The 15,906-nt window shown below is 42.0% G+C and overlaps 1 protein-coding gene across 4 annotated transcripts in view; it reads left to right on the forward strand.

The window, feature by feature from the left end:
* Window positions 1–15,906, forward strand: part of ldlrad3 (low density lipoprotein receptor class A domain containing 3) — a 109,346-nt gene that overhangs the window by 91,291 nt on the left and 2,149 nt on the right. For 3 of the 4 annotated variants that reach the window (XM_085164816.1, XM_085164817.1, XM_085164814.1), the window contains one exon: window positions 15,225–15,627. In XM_085164816.1, the coding sequence (XP_085020942.1) occupies window positions 15,225–15,627 (403 nt within the window). The remainder of the gene's footprint in view (window positions 1–15,224; window positions 15,628–15,906) is intronic. The other variant, XM_085164815.1, reaches the window with a different exon arrangement.

Genomic DNA, 15,906 nt, shown 5'->3' on the forward strand with positions numbered 1-15,906 from the left:
ACTGTATTATAATAATAATGGTGAATCCCACCCCTGAACATCCACAAACACACCTGAGTATCTCCAGCCCTATCACTCATGTCCATCACATCTAGGATTCGTGATTATGCCTGTGAGGCATCCGAGTTTTCTTTGTGTCCATTCTCAGGCTGGCCTCCGCCCCTCCGCTCTTTCGTAACTCACCTTATGGCCCCAAAGAACAGTTGCCATGGAGACCATGCCCGTCAGTTTCTGATGGGATGGGCTTGTAGTCAAAGCCTCTCAACGATCTTGAGCAACCTCTCACCCTCCCCATTCTTCTTCTTCCTCCAGGAAAAAAAATCAAATAAATAATAGCCGTTCAACAACCACGCCACTCCACTGAAAGGTTTTCTGTAAAAACGAAGAGTTGAAGCTCCCACATGCGAGCTTCTTTTTCAACATGTTACAAAAAGAAAGATGAGTGGCACATTTTTGTTGCTGCCGCTGTGAGACACAGTCAACAGTGACTCACAGCCCATCTTTTTTGTCTTCTTTTTTTTTTTTTTTGATAAACATACCTGAGAGTACTTCACCACTCTGCTTGAGTGGCTACTCTTTTGTCTCACTTCTCATGGCTCTCCTGTTATCCCTCAATAGCAGCAACATTTAATAGTTTGCATTGTACACTGAAGTGGTGAAAGCCTTTAAATTATTTAAAGAATTTGCTTGTTTGTTCTTTTTTTCAGTTTCCCTTTTTTTTTTTTTTTTCTTGTTTAAACTTAACTAGCTCCAAACAAAACAGCCATGGTTAGATGAGAAATTTACTTTTTGAAGTTAATAACTGATAATCCCACAGCTGACCAATTACAGTTTGTTCCATACTTATGCTTGAATATATATGCAAAAACCAAAAAATACATGTATAGTTTACCACCTGAAAAAGATGCTGCTACTTATTTGTAAATATGGGATACAATTATTCCCTACCAATGCAGAGCTCTCTTACTCTCTGAATTGCCTTGTATAATACATCAATATATTGTAATTTGCACTAATTAAAGCAAACTTCCTCACCTTTTCAGTCAGTCCTTCCCCTCTGTCCTTGTACTGTGTTCTTCTTTCTTTACATCTGTGGATGGTTTCCAGATGCCGGAGCCATCCATTAACTCTAACCCACCTCCCCTCCACTCTTCTTGCCGCCCACGGTAAGCTCTGACAGAGTGTTATGGAGGGGGCATGTGGGGGGTCTGATAGTGGCAAGCAATGGAGCGAACAAGTTATTACAGGACAGGCAAATAGAGGCCCGATGAAGCATGAAAACCTTCCTTCCCTAAAGCACCACTCATACATATACACACAAACACACACACACATGTACAGACTAAAGAATATACAGACAGCTGGAAGGAAAGAAATAGGATAGACGTACAAAAACACATGCAAGCACAAATATAGATGTTATCTTTCACTGCTCTCGTCCACAAAAACAAAAAGAGGTGAGAAGGAAAGACTGGCAAGCCTATACACATGCATACACACAGCCTGTCCTTAATTCACGCTTTCTCTACGCATGCTAACGAGAGGAGACACACTACATGACGAGCCACAGCAATAGGAACGGGGTGACAACATGGAGCATGAATATTAATTTTAAGATGCCAAAGGGATCTGGAACGGCACTGTTGCAGAGCAGTTAACATGCTTTGCTTCCTAGCTTGGCTTACAGAGCAGCTTTCAATCAATTTTTTATATCCCACCAGGAGGATGTTTGTTGGCAGTAAAGGTTTATAAAAGAGTAATGCACAGAGAACAGTAAGGAGGCTCAGATGCTAAAGTATTGGGTGCACAACCCTAATATTTCGAGAGAGCAGGGGTTTAAATTAATTTGAAAGTGCCAGGGTTCAAACACTCATAGTGCAATTTTAAAAGCAACCACTTGTACTGTATTTTGATCTGCACAAGTTAAGCGTGTTTAGAGCAGACTGAAATAAATCGGGCTGTTGTTCTTTGGTTGAAAATACTGCCAGCCTGAAATTATTTGCATGTAGGCAGTTGTTCAGAAGGCTTTGGCAGTGGGAGTAGGTCAGAAATCGTTGTTTCATTTGCTTCAAATTCACTTACTACTGTACTCTCATTGAAAGTATTGGAGCTTACAATACTACTAGGAGTAAAAGGCATCACATGTTTCTTAAGTATCTTCCAGATGAAATATCCCTTGGTGTTTCACAGTTTCTTTGCCTGTACCAAAAGCCATTTATCAGTGCTGCCTGAGTGGACGCGTCTCATCTGTAAGACACAACACACAAGCAAACACCATACGTCTCGAGCGCAGTGCCGAAAACACGAGCCGGGATAGATGTGCGGCATGGGTCCCATTTATGAGGGGAAACTCAAAACTTTGATGTGTATCTGGGTGTCCTATCTGCAGTAGATAAAGGGGATTGTGTTAGTGAGGTGCTAACACGCTATCTGCTACACTAACACTATCAGCATGTGAGAGAAACAGGCAGACTCCTGCTGGAGTTGATCTGGATTTCAGAATGATTGGATTGCATTAGATGGTGTGAAGAGATCGAAATAAAACCACTACAAAGTCTGCTCTGCTGCTAAACCTCTCATCTCCAAAGTCAACAACTGGCACGTTCTCATTCTCCCGTAAATAAAAAGAGTCTAGTGTTGCTACCTCTGCTGCGTGTTTTTGTTGACAACGGATAAGCCTCCCACCCTCACACCTACTCTCCTTCTTTACATAGTGTACATGAAAATTAAAGGGAAAAAATCAGCTAAATCACAATGCAGGCAGAATGCCAACGAGAAGGATACATTGCTAGTATTAAATCCAAGTGTGGCAATTGTGCTGTATTCCACATGCAGATTTCAGTTTATCTGCAGGTGTAAACATGTTCCAAAAGACAGTGAAAGTACTTTTCTAATCCCCCCCCCCCCCCCCTTTTTTTTTTGTAGCTGTGCTCATTGAAACTGTAACCATCACTTTAAGAGTTTGGGCTTTTTTCACCCTCTAGACTCTGTTCTGCTGATAGTCTCGTCTACAGAGAATAAAGGCATTAATGAACCAAAGAAGTTGTGGTTTGTAGTATCTTCCCCGCACACCCCACATTTTTTTTTTATCACCATGTGTCGTGGGTTTAGTTAAAACGCTCTGGACAAGGATGAAAGGATTTATGGAATTTTGTTTGTACTGCTGTTTTCACTCGTATGAGGATCTGAGAGCAGTCTGTCTGTGAATACGTGGGTGTGCGTGTGAAAATGTTTGAACTTTATTTCTGCTAAACTTTCAGCAGGTTCTGCTCACGAATGTACGTTCCTGACTAATGTTCACGCTGTATTCAATGGACCGGGTCTTAATGCCACGTGTGTGTATCTGTTTGTGGGTGTGTTTGAAGCCAGATGGCATGCCTTCCTCGTCACACTCTGCAAACCCAATGCACGCCCTCTCCTTACTCTGGATGCCCGCCTAATACTAAACGTTGCACCGTGCATGTGTAAACATGTGAACAGCCTGACACCTAGTGGTTCTCTTCTCCGTTGTTGTGCACTCTTGTTACCTTTGCTCGCCAGTGTGCTACTACATGTTGGTAGGCATTTCATCCATTGCACACCTTATTTTATCACTCTGCTTTTGCAACGGTGGCAGGAGAAATTCCAAATCAGCCAGAAACTTCATACCCATAATCGGCATCAGACAAAGTTACTATATCTAATAGAGGCTACAGCGGCGACTTTCCTATATCAGCCCTAGCATTTGAAGGCAGGCACACTCCGGGGGTTGAAGCAAACCTGGAATGCAGAAAGTGGAGGATGATTACCCATCCCCCACGCACACACAGCCTCCACCCCACCCTACTTTGGACGCTTTTTAAATTTGAGACTTTGTGAATGCGAAATGAGTCTTCTGTGCATGGGGAAAGTACAGAACATCTGTGCAGCCCGTATCTTATCCCTCAGGAATGAGCCAGAGGGAGGAAATATCTTTATTCTCTTTATTCAGAGGCGTTTTAAGTGTGGCAATTAAGATATGTGGAGTCTTTTATTAGGCCGATTTATTTTTTTCTTTTTATTTTGCTCGTTCATCTTCGCATAAGTGTATTCTGACAGTGGCTAGTTAGCATATTCATTGGCAAGTAGCCAAAGGAATGGGCTCCATAAAAAAAAAAATGCTTGTATCTCAGCAACCCAGCGGCATGTCAGCCGTTGATCTGCAGAGTAGTTTGATTAAAGACAGACAAAAGAGTGCTTTGGAGCTTGTTTTAATCACTGCACTCTCAATAGCCTATTGTGCACTAACATCGGCCCTCACTTTGCTTGAGTAGCTGCATACAGTTTTCTGTGTTTGTGGGCATGTACTATATTTTCACCAGTATTCTGTCTCATGTGCTTTGAGGCAGTTCCTCAGTGAATTTTTGTTTTTAATTTCAGTTAAGTTAATCTTTGATTGCCTACAGGCTGTCCTACATTATCATGTGAATCTTAGTAGAAAGTGCTTTCCAATGAGTATTGACCAAAATATGAGTGTACACTAGGGATGCAACAATACCAATTTTTTCAAACCAATACGATACCGATACTTGGATCTGAGTACTTGCCGATACAGAGTACAAAAACCGATACTTCTACCACACAAACACACACACACAAATGCAGTGAATTGGAAGACAGGTTTTATTTTATTCTCTGCCGATAAAAATTTAAATCTTAATAAAAATGACCACAAAAAAATTTCAAGTGAAAAATAAGCACTTCTGTTAAATTATTGCAGAGTCTCCACATTGTAATTTAACAAAATATCTCTGAACTATTGGCACTGTCCCGAGCTTTCAGAATAATAAATAAACACTTCTGTTTGGAATAAAATAAAATACAAATTAGGTTTGAGACCGCTCCAGTGCGAGCTGGAGCGGTTCGCAGCCGAGTGTGAAGCAGCGGGAATGAGGATCAGCACCTCCAAATCTGAGGCCATGGTTCTCAGCCGGAAAAGGGTGGAGTGCCCACTCCGGGTCGGGGATGAGGTCCTGCCCCAAGTGGAGGAGTTCAAGTATCTCGGGGTCTTGTTCGCGAGTGATGGGAGAAGGGAGCCGGAGATCGACAGACGGATTGGGGCTGCAGCTGCAGTAATGCAGACGCTGCACCGGTCCGTCGTGGTGAAGAGGGAGCTGAGTGTAAAAGCGAAGCTCTCAATTTACCGGTCGATCTACGTCCCTACCCTCACCTATGGCCACGAGCTGTGGGTAGTGACCGAAAGGACGAGATCGCGGATACAAGCGGCGGAAATGAGCTTCCTCCGAAGGGTGGCTGGCATCTCCCTTAGAGATAGGGTGAGAAGTTCGGCCATCCGGGAGGGGCTCAGAGTAGAGCCGCTGCTGCTCCACATCGAAAGGAGCCAGCTGAGGTGGTTTGGGCATCTGGTAAGGATGCCCCCTGGGCGCCTCCTGGGTGAGGTGTTCCAGGCATGTCCCACCGGGAGGAGGCCCCGGGGCAGACCCAGGACACGTTGGAGAGATTATATCTCTCGGCTGGCCTGGGAACGCCTTGGTGTTCCCCCGGATGAGCTGGAGGAGGTGGCTGGGGAGAGGGAGGTCTGGGCCTCTTTGCTTAGGCTGCTGCCCCCGCGACCCGGCTCCGGATAAAGCGGATGAAGATGGATGGATGGATGGATTAGGTTTGAGAATAAAATAAACTTTTAAATTATTGCAGAGTGTCCATATTGTAAACAAACAAACAAAATAACGAAAGTATTTGGCATTGACGAACAAACTCCTCATCTGTCCGTGGATCATCAGTCCACTGTGCCGTTAAACCAAGGACTGACATCGCGCACACACTGCTTGTCTTTACCTCTTCAGAAAGTTTTGGCACCATTATCTCTCTGATGTATGGGCGGTTGGGAATTTCATATCGCAGCTCGAGTATGCTTAGAAGACGGTGCAATCCTATGTTTTCCACAACCTGCATTGGCTGGTCATCCAGAGCGATAAAATGAGTCAGAGCCTCTGTTATTTTAACTGCCCGTGGATTTTCTTTTGACATTTTTCTTCGCTTTTCCAAAACCTGAGTTAAAGTTGGCTGTTCCGGTCCACACTGCTGACATTTTGTTTAGCCTAGCTACAGCAGCCTCCAGTTTCTCTTTTTTATCTGGAACCGCCAGTCTCACTCGCCTAACCCTGAGCCTGTTTAGCGCGGGATGTCCCCCTAGTGGCGAATCAAAAAACTACAACAAAAATGACAATCCACCCTCTGATTAATGAAATAAGTTAGTATCGGTTCATGGTATCGGTTAACTTTTACGAGTATGAGTACACACACATTTTACAGTATCGGCCCCGATACCCGATACCAGTATCGGTATCGGTGCATCCCTAGTGTACACACATCGTTTGGTTCTGTCTGATCGGTAGGTAACAAAATCTTACTGTACAGTACTGATATGATATTATCAGAAAACATCAACTTTCTGAGTACTTAATGTATTCTGCTAAATTCATCATGTTGTTGCTATATTTTTTTATTTCTAAACTGCTTTATCTTCAGCGTTTCGTCAGCTACACCTAATTTCTTTGTATTTTCCGTTCAAGGAACCAGATGTTTTTTTCATTTTTGTGGTTTTGAACTTGAGTTGTTCTTTGGATAGTTCTTGTCCAGGTCATCCTTCTTTTTTAAAGAGCGACTGTCAGTATGTACGATGGAAATCAGGAGTGAGGTACAACAGTGTGTGTCTTCAGCCATCTGTAAAACACGGTAGAGGCTCGGTCATGGTTTGGGGATCTTGTTGAATTATCAACACAGAAAAGCACCATCAGATTTTGATCCAATAATTTGATGTAATACCATTTGTAAATTGTCTGATTGGCAGTGTCTTAATCTTTCTTAATGACAACGATCCCAAACACACTGCCAGTGCAGTCAAAGCATACCTGGATAGAAAAACACTATCAGTCATGGATTGGCCTCCCTAGAGTCTGGACCTCAACATTACTGAAGCAGTGTGGCTCGACAGACAGCAGAACAAAAAGCAGCAGACATCCAAAGAAGAGCTTTGAATGTCCTTTGAGAAGCCTGGAGAACTATTCCTGAAGCCTGCTTAAAGAAATTACAAGAAAGCTTACATTAGAAGGTTTAGGTTGTGCTGACAAATTAAGGTTCTTAAGCTTATTAGATTTGTACAGCTTAGTTTTTTGTCTTGTATACTATATTTCCATTTACTTTTGCATGTTTCAGTAAATCATGGAATAAAGTTCGACGACCTGAAATTCTGTCAAACTGTAATTTTCAGACTCAAGATGTGATAGAGTAGGAAAATGTCAAGAACAAAAATGAAATCAGGAAAAAAATAGTACGAGCTATCGGGCAAATTGTTGTTTTAAATAAAAGGTACCAGTTAAGAATTGCACAGTTTGAGTGCAAGCCTATCATTTAGCTATTTTTACCTAGTAGGACCTCGCTTGATCAAGGCTGAATTCCTGACAGCTCCCATTCTTGTTTTAGTCCTTTCTAATTCACGCAAAAATAGGAAAAAGGGAAGATGCCAAAAAATAAAAACTGTTAGCAAGGTTTAGAAAGGATGACACAAAGAGATGCAGACAAAAGGAGTGTGTTCCTGGTACTGAAGGCATACAGCAGGGGGTCTGTATGACTCTATCTCATTTAATAGATTTTAGGTGGAGTTCAGTTTGGCAAGGTTGTGTGCATAAAACTTCAAAAGACACTCTCTCTTCCCTCTCCCTTTTGGACATGTTTCTTTCTGTGTCCTCTTTTAACAACCGCCTGTGACCTCTCTGTGCTCCTTTAAATCTTCTCTCTCATGCAGAGGTAATAAGATCAATAGAGGTGGGGTATAATGAACTGCTAAAAAGTAAGTAGTAAAAATTTGGAGCGAAAAAGTGAGATAAGGATGGGAGGTGTATGGGGGGGTTTGTTTGTTTGTTTTTCTTTTTTTTTAAATTATCCCTTTAGCTATTTATAACAATTTTGCTTAATCTATTCTCAAGCCTGGTGTATCACAATGGCCAAGTACATTAAATATCCATGACAGTAAATTACCAGCATGACCAGCAAGAAAACACCAAGTAAAGAGAAGAGGAGAGGAGGGAGCACCATGCAGGGGGAGGCAGACAATAGACGAGAAGAAAAAGATGGGAAAACAAAAGGCACTAGAGGTAGTGGAGTGTAGGCGAGAGGGGAGTGTGAGGTGGAGAGATGTGGGGAGAAGGCACTCTGATGTGATTAGAGGGGCTTATTTGAAAGGCTACACCTCGCCCCTCTCCCCAAGCCTCCACATATGGAAGCTTTACGAGTTTATAAATGCAGTGTCGATGCAGTGTAAGAGGTGCCAGTGGCGCTGGGAGCACTGCAGAGAGAGGGTATTAATGCAGAACAACAGTGCAGCCCCTTTCAACATGCTGCCATATGAAGGGGATTATTCTGAGTAAATATACTACAATGCACTTATTACTTTTACCATTTTTATCCTAACCAATTATCCACTCAGTATGTTGTTGTTGTTTTTTTGTAATATTATTTCATTCTAGCCATAAATTTTGGCCAATTATTTTGTTAAAACCATTGACTCTTATAGAATTACTTTGTGGGTTAGTACTCCTGGTTGGGAATCACTCATAAGCTCCAACTTTGTAAATTGTGAAAAAGCAGGATTTTAAAAGTGTATTTTTTGTAATGGTTGTCAATTAAATAAGACGAGAAATCCTTTCACTTTGGAATCATGAAGGCAAACGTGGCCAAGCGGCTTTGCTGTTGCTCAACAGCACAAAAGTATTCAAGCCTTTCGTGTCTAGTTTGACAAGACAGGAAAGCTTGTAGTGATCTTTGATGTTGAGCTTTGATCATGACATTTAGGTCAAATGGAATGTCCTGCTAGAGTTCCCTGACAAAGCTATTGGAGAATGTTAATAGGACATTCACGACGAGTAAAGAAAGAAATGTGTTGCGATTGCTACTATGATGACATGTTTTATTCATCAAGTAACAAGTTGCAGAAATTGTAGTATCAGTGTTTGGTGAAACCAACCTGTGTCTTTAAAACGGTAGCAGTCCTCCTGGTTCACTTTCACAGGGTTTTCAGTGGTCTTGCAGTTATGCAGGTTTACTATCTCTGTTGATTGTGTGTCTTTTAGTAATCAAAGAGTGATGCAGTGATGATGGAGTTGATGGGATTGCAGGGCTATACGACTGTAGTTTTAGTCATGTTGAAGAATTCGTTCGACACGGTTAAGCTACCTCAAACTGCCAGAAATGTGAACTTTACATCAGTTCCCAGGAGTTCCTGGTAGTTTTTTTTTCCTGTCCCATTTGGTTCCTTAGCCATCAGAATTGTTGTCTGAACACCAACAAGGATATCCAATGGATTTACTTTGCCAAATGGATCATCATGGCCTTGCCATATTGGTCCATTTGATCGACCTCTGTTGTTATTATTTATTTTATTTTATTTTCAGTTGTTACAGATGGGACAGACATGACTGAGGGATAGGAAAGGGAGAAAGAAAGATGAAAGAAAAGAAAAACAGAAGGGAAGAGGGACAGTGAGAAAGGGGGAAAAAAAATATCTCCTGTATCACCTGTTGAGAGAAAAAGAAGAGAAAACACGCAAAAAAACTGAGCAACATACTAAACACAACACCATCACGTTAATCTAGCTAAGTGTAAACAATACTAAATATTGAATGTTGTTGTGTAGCAAGCAGGACCGACAGCGCACAATGTGCTTGGAAATAGCAGCCAATAGAGGTGTAGTTTATGTCTATGAACAGTGAACACCCGTGTGCACACCTGTGTGGATCAGCGCGCTTGTATTCAAAAGGTTTCCCCATGTAACGGTCTGCTAGAGGATGTAGAGAGCCATAGCCCTGTCCCCCAGGGCATGAAGCAGGCATGGAGGAGATCCAGGCTCCAGACATCCAGAGGCCCCAGAGTGCGAGAGCCCAAGGAGGACCACCGGAGGGGCATCCGTGCCACCCTCCTGGGAAGAGCTGAGGAGAGCCCCAGATGAGGGGTCACCCAGTAGCCACGGAGCAGAAGCCAGAGAGGGCTGCAGTGGCGTGCCCGCCGGCCTTGCCGGCAGCCAGCTGTGCCAGAGTGAACGGAGCCAGAGGCCCGAGGGCCCCCTTTGCCCCAGAAGAGGCCTGACCAAGCAACAGGCACCAGGCCCCGCCAAGTAGTCACTGGGAGTGAGCTGGTACATACCTGAGCGCCCAGCCCCGGACACCAAGAACCACCAACGCACCGACCCCTGAGGGCATCAGTTACCGGCAGGGAGTGTGGTGAGGGGAAATAGGCCTTTGGAGGGCCTGGGAGTTCCCAGAGAGGTGGAGTGTAAGACCCAACCTGACATATAGACACAGACAAATAAGGTAGTGTTCTACCTTATGCCACTGGATGTTTACAAATCTGAATGTCTAAGGTGCTGAAAGTCTTTGCAGTATCCTATATAATAAATGACTGCACTAGATTTTGCACTAGATGTGTGAACTCGTTCCTCACAGAAATTAGGTTTACGGGCAGATAATAGCAAGCTTTACAGATCAAAGCAAATAATTATATCCCGTGTGCTGTGTGTCTGTAAAGAATGGGAGTTTGACTGGGACTATTTGAATCAGAGTTACTGTCATCAAAAATAAATGGAGTATTGATGCACAGATACCAGCTGTGCCTTCTCGCTCTCTCTTCAGTCTGGCAGCAAGTTAACACACAGCAGAGTCCACAGGCCCAGCCCAGACAAGATGCTTTTATTGATGTAAATAATGACCTTGTGTCTCATTTTATATCATTTATTAGAATATTTTTACAAATAATTTGGTTTCAGATCCACCGTGTCGCACTGACTATAGATATTTATTGAAGTGCTGTATCGTGTTGCTCCAGCATCATTACAGAGCTTATCAAAAATTCCATTTTGATGGTGAGACCTGCTCACCTATCTCTGCATGTGATGATGACACCATTCTTTGTACCGTAACTTCGACTAAACCATACAGAATAGGCAGCAGCGCTCAATCACACACACAGTATGGGGTGGGAGGTGGGGGGGCTGCCACACAGGATCCATCCCCCTCTCTCTCCCCCTGACAGAGAGGGTCTCTGCTTCACCCTCTTTTCTCCCTGTCTTTTTATCTCCTGTGTGATTTGAACAGCCTTTCAGACCTCTGCCGCTAATGCACCAAATAGGCTCCCATTGTTAATGTTACAGCAATATGAGTTTCTTTTGTGTATGTATCTTTCTGCTCCCAGAAGGCTGCTCTGAAACCTGATAGGCAGCATAGTTTGGCAGTCGTGGGATCTCTTTATTTGCGCCTTCTTTTTTTTTTTAAATAGGTAATTATGGAAATGATTCTTCTTTGTTTTTGCCTTTCTCTACTGAGTCCAGTTCATAATTAATTGGTAGCGTGAAGGACTGGCCAATTTAAAAATCACAAGGGAGGGGTCGAGGGGGCTTGTTTTAGTTGCTTGTGTCTGGTTGGGTAGCAGGCGGGTGGAGCATCTGAATTAGATTAGATTTAATTAAGGCATGGGGCCCCTGACTATACACGCTGGTTCACAAATAGGCTGTATGCCAGGCTGGTTGATGGGAATTCAGCAGTATGTGTGAGCACACTTACAAACATGCACACACTGCAGAGGTTCCCCTGGGCCTTCAAGGTCAGGTAGGCAGAGGAAACCTGCAGCTTGGTGTCTGGAAGAGAGAGAATTGAAGCTGAAAACCATCTTCTGTCTTGACAGAAGGTTGCTGGTTTGACAAAACAAACAATTCTTCTGATTAGAGACATAAATATATCTTAATGGTACGTAGCAGTTAAATCAGAATAAAATTTGGTTGTAGAAAAATGTTTCTCATATGGTTATGCTTTATTGTGTGTTGCACAGTGATGATTTGTACTTGCTTTCAATCAGTCAAAACTTAAAAAGCCAGCGCTTTGTGCTATGAGGTGATTTCATTACACTCTGGGTTTCTTTGCATTATCTGGGTTTACTGACCCTAACATTAGGAATCAGGATAAGCAGTCACACAAAACTGTTTTATTATTATTAAGTTATTATGAAGCCTAATTTCATAAGGGTTTCTTCTGAGTGTTCACATGAAAGGGGTGGTGCTGGCACCATTTGACCAATCACAATTACTGGAACTGGAACAGAGCTGCTACTTTGATCAAGTCCAGCCTAGTCAAAGCTTTTTTGGGGAAAAAAAGGCAGACTGTATAAGTTAACAGATTTATCAGTGTCACAGCTCTGTCTTTAAGATAAGGACTGTGATGGATCATAATTTAGTATTTTATTAAATTAATGCTTAAAAGGCATTTTTAGTTTTTATTCTTACAGCTGCAGCTTTGGTTGTGTTCAGCAGTCTAAGAGTAAAAACACAATTCAATAGTAGGCTTAGTTTACATTCAAATCTAGTATAGAGGTTAAAAAATGTCTCCTGTTTTGGATCCTATATTAAAACATACAAGAAAATTGTTGTAAAATTGTTTGCAGAGACTGGAACATCAGAACTTTTACGTTTCTTCCTTACTTTTTAAATTAAATAAAATTTCATTTTTCAGCATTATAAAAGCAGATACAGATAGTTAATATCGGCCAATATGCGTGTAAATGATTAAATAAACAAATACATGTGCAATCTCGACTACTTCAATATAAATGGTTAACAAGATAATATCTTACTCCGTCAAAAATGCATTATTTTAATTCAAACATCCCAGACACCTGTATTAAGTGTGGAGTGGACAGGGGCACTTTATTTCACTGTATATGGGAGTGTCCACATGTGAAAATCTTTTGGGAAAAGGTAATAAATCTGCTGAGTCAAATTATTGGTTATGTGATATCACTTCATCCTAAAATATTTATTTTAAATATATACCCGAATAATTTTGTACCTGCTGCAAACAATAGAGCTCTGTTAACGATTGGACTTTTGGAAGCCAAGCGCTGTATTGCTATGTGTTGGAAAAATCCAAAAATATGTGGACTATCTCAGTGGCTTAATGAACTGACATCTATACTATCTATGGAAAAATTACTTATACATTAAGAAATAAACTGGACAAGTTTTGGGCTATATGGTCAAAATTCTACAATTATCTGGAGAACTGCAACGTGCACACTGTGGACTTAACAGCCTGAAACTCTAACTTGATTTGTATATCTGTCCTTCCCTTTTGTTATGGTTTGCTTTGTTTTTGTTTCTATTACTATGTTGTTTCTGTTGTTGTTGTGGTTTTGTTTTTATTTATTTTTACTTTATTTTTTAATTTTTTAATTTTTTTAATGCTCACGATGTACCTTGTAAAACCGGTTAAAACCAATAAATAAATGTTTAAAAAAAAAAAAACAAATACAAACTCCAAATGTTAACTGATAAAATATAATATACAAATATCATCCAGTGTTCCTGAATATGACGTTTTTAAACTGTGCAGTATCAATATCAGCCTTAAAAATCCTGAAAAATGTCCTTCAGGTTCCTTAAATATCTGTCAGGCTCTAAGTTTTTGCTGCTTCAAGCTGTCCCCTCTCCAAAAATGTAGAACTTTCCCTTTGTGTACACATTGGAATCGTAGCATGATTTGAATTCCCGTCCTTACTTTCAGCTGCTCACTTATTCACCAGAGGTTACCACAGCAGGGAGCGCCACATATTTGATGTAGCAGATCCTCCTGGGATTGAACTGGAGAGCTTTCATCTGTTAGTCCAATGGTTTACATATGTTCCTGTTTCTTTGCATATTAGCAGTGTATAAATTGATGCAGATGAAATCAGAAAGTGGACTTCCGTTTCATAAGCATCTTAGCCGGTATAATAATCACTATGAAAGACTCACGTTAGTTGACTTTGAGTTTCTCGTGGTTCTGTTCTCTGGGTCTTTGTACCTCTACCTCATAAATGCGGAGAAGATCTCTACTCTGTACTAAACACAATATCCCTCAAGAGCCCGTAAGTCTGTATAAGTATGGAATACTTCAAAAAGCTCCAAAAAGGCTTGCCTTACCTTGCACTTTCTGGGGATATAATCCTTACAGATAGAAGCACTTTCAGACTATTGATTTGACCTTACGATGTCTTGTAATGGTCATTTCCTGGCAAGCTATCTGGGCAATAGCCTCAACTGTCTGCATGATGGCTCGTGGACGAAGAAGTTAGTTTCCTAGGCTTTAATGCACATGGCCTTTTAAGTAGCAAATGGAAACCTTGAGCAGAGAACGAGGAAAGTAAGTAACTTTGAGGTTTGATATTCACAGCCTTAGTTAGCATTAGTGTAATTTGAAGTGAAATAGCAACTATAAAATACTTAGATATAGTCATTTCTCATCAGCACATCCTTTCTGCAGCCCTGTAATAAATAGATTTCTTTCCACTCTCTTGCTGCCTCTCCTTAATAGAACAGTACAGTCATCTGGTAAGCTGAAACACCATTTACATGAGCCCCATCCCGACGCCTGATTGAAATTCTCACACTGTAATATCAGTCAGCGGAAATATTTAAGCGGCCCTTCCTCATCCTATCTAAAATAATAAGCTGCAGTGCCCTGTAGCATTACTGTCGTCCTTTTCCTCATTTCATGCAGCAGGTAGGCTGCTCTGCGCTTGTGTGTTTGGCTCCAGCTCTCGTTGTGAACATTAGGTTCACTGGACTCTTGAGTAGTTTGCAAACTCTGCATCTCCCCGGGACAAACATGGCAAAGTGTGACGGCCCCTGGTGTTTCGCTGCCCGCTCTCATCTTCAAGTTGCATTTTATCTAAAAATGCTATAAGCTGTTTTGCCCTCACTATGAATTATTTAGCTTCCCTCTCCTTTGTTTTTCTGTCATACTAAAGAGTCCCTGTTTATGAACCAGGCTTTAGAAGTAGCCTCTGCTCTGGTGCACCATGGTTGATTTGTTCTCTTTGTCTCTGGGAGCTCTTAGAGTTTGACTGCTTTATGCTTATTGCTTAGCACACTCATCTCCAGGAGAGGCTGCCGCTGTTGAATCACATAGAATACATTTCCAAATGAACCTAAAAACAATTTACTGCTTGATATTCATGCCTGCCTCCTTTACTCCCTTCTCCATTCCCTTGGCTCTCCAACACCACAACTCATCTTCCTTAAATTAAATTCCCCTCTTCCTCCTCCTCTACATCCTTCCTTCCTCCATTCCCCTCTGAGTCCCTCAGCACCACTAATCCTTTTTTTTCTCATCCACCTACATTATGCATCCTTAGTTTGCTCTTCCTTTCCTTCCTCTCTTGCACAGAAGCTCCTGGCCAGGACTTTGTGACACTGGACTATCGCCTGCGTTACTACCCTAGCATCACCTACGCCGTCATCGGCAGCACCGTCATCTTTGTCCTTGTGGTAGCCTTGCTGGCTTTGGTCCTCCATCACCAGAGAAAACGCAGCGTCCTGCTGCCCAGAGGCGTACGAGGAAGTTCACATACCCACCACCATCACCAGCCCCTGCTGCTGTCCCGTCTGGTCATCTTGGACCGAGGCCACTTACATACTGCAGGTCCGGCACTCTCCCCTGGCTCACCCACCACAGCCGGTCAATACAGCTCAACACCTCGAGCTCTGCAGCTACTGTCTGGGACCCTGTATCCCTCAGCACCTTCCATGGATTTCCCTCCATCATACTCACAAGCTGTTCTAGATGTCAGGTGAGATGAACAAGTAGTTCTAGTGTCTGTATACATATTTCCACATTTTCACACTGTAACCTAAGTCTGATCCAGAAAGCAAAATGAAAAGAAATAGCAGTGCTCAAATGTGCTGTTCTATCAAACTATGATCTACTTGCAATCAGAAATCTGTCAGCGTGCTTCCCACGGGTGCTTTTATGTTATTTGCAATGAACAATCGTGTAACTGTTGTGTACTCATTTATTATTAAACACAAATGTTCCTGCTCAGATATTAGCTCCAAAAAAGAGAACATTT

Source organism: Neolamprologus multifasciatus, chromosome 7, assembly GCF_963576455.1.
Source record: "Neolamprologus multifasciatus chromosome 7, fNeoMul1.2, whole genome shotgun sequence".
Lineage (NCBI taxonomy): Eukaryota > Metazoa > Chordata > Actinopteri > Cichliformes > Cichlidae > Neolamprologus > Neolamprologus multifasciatus.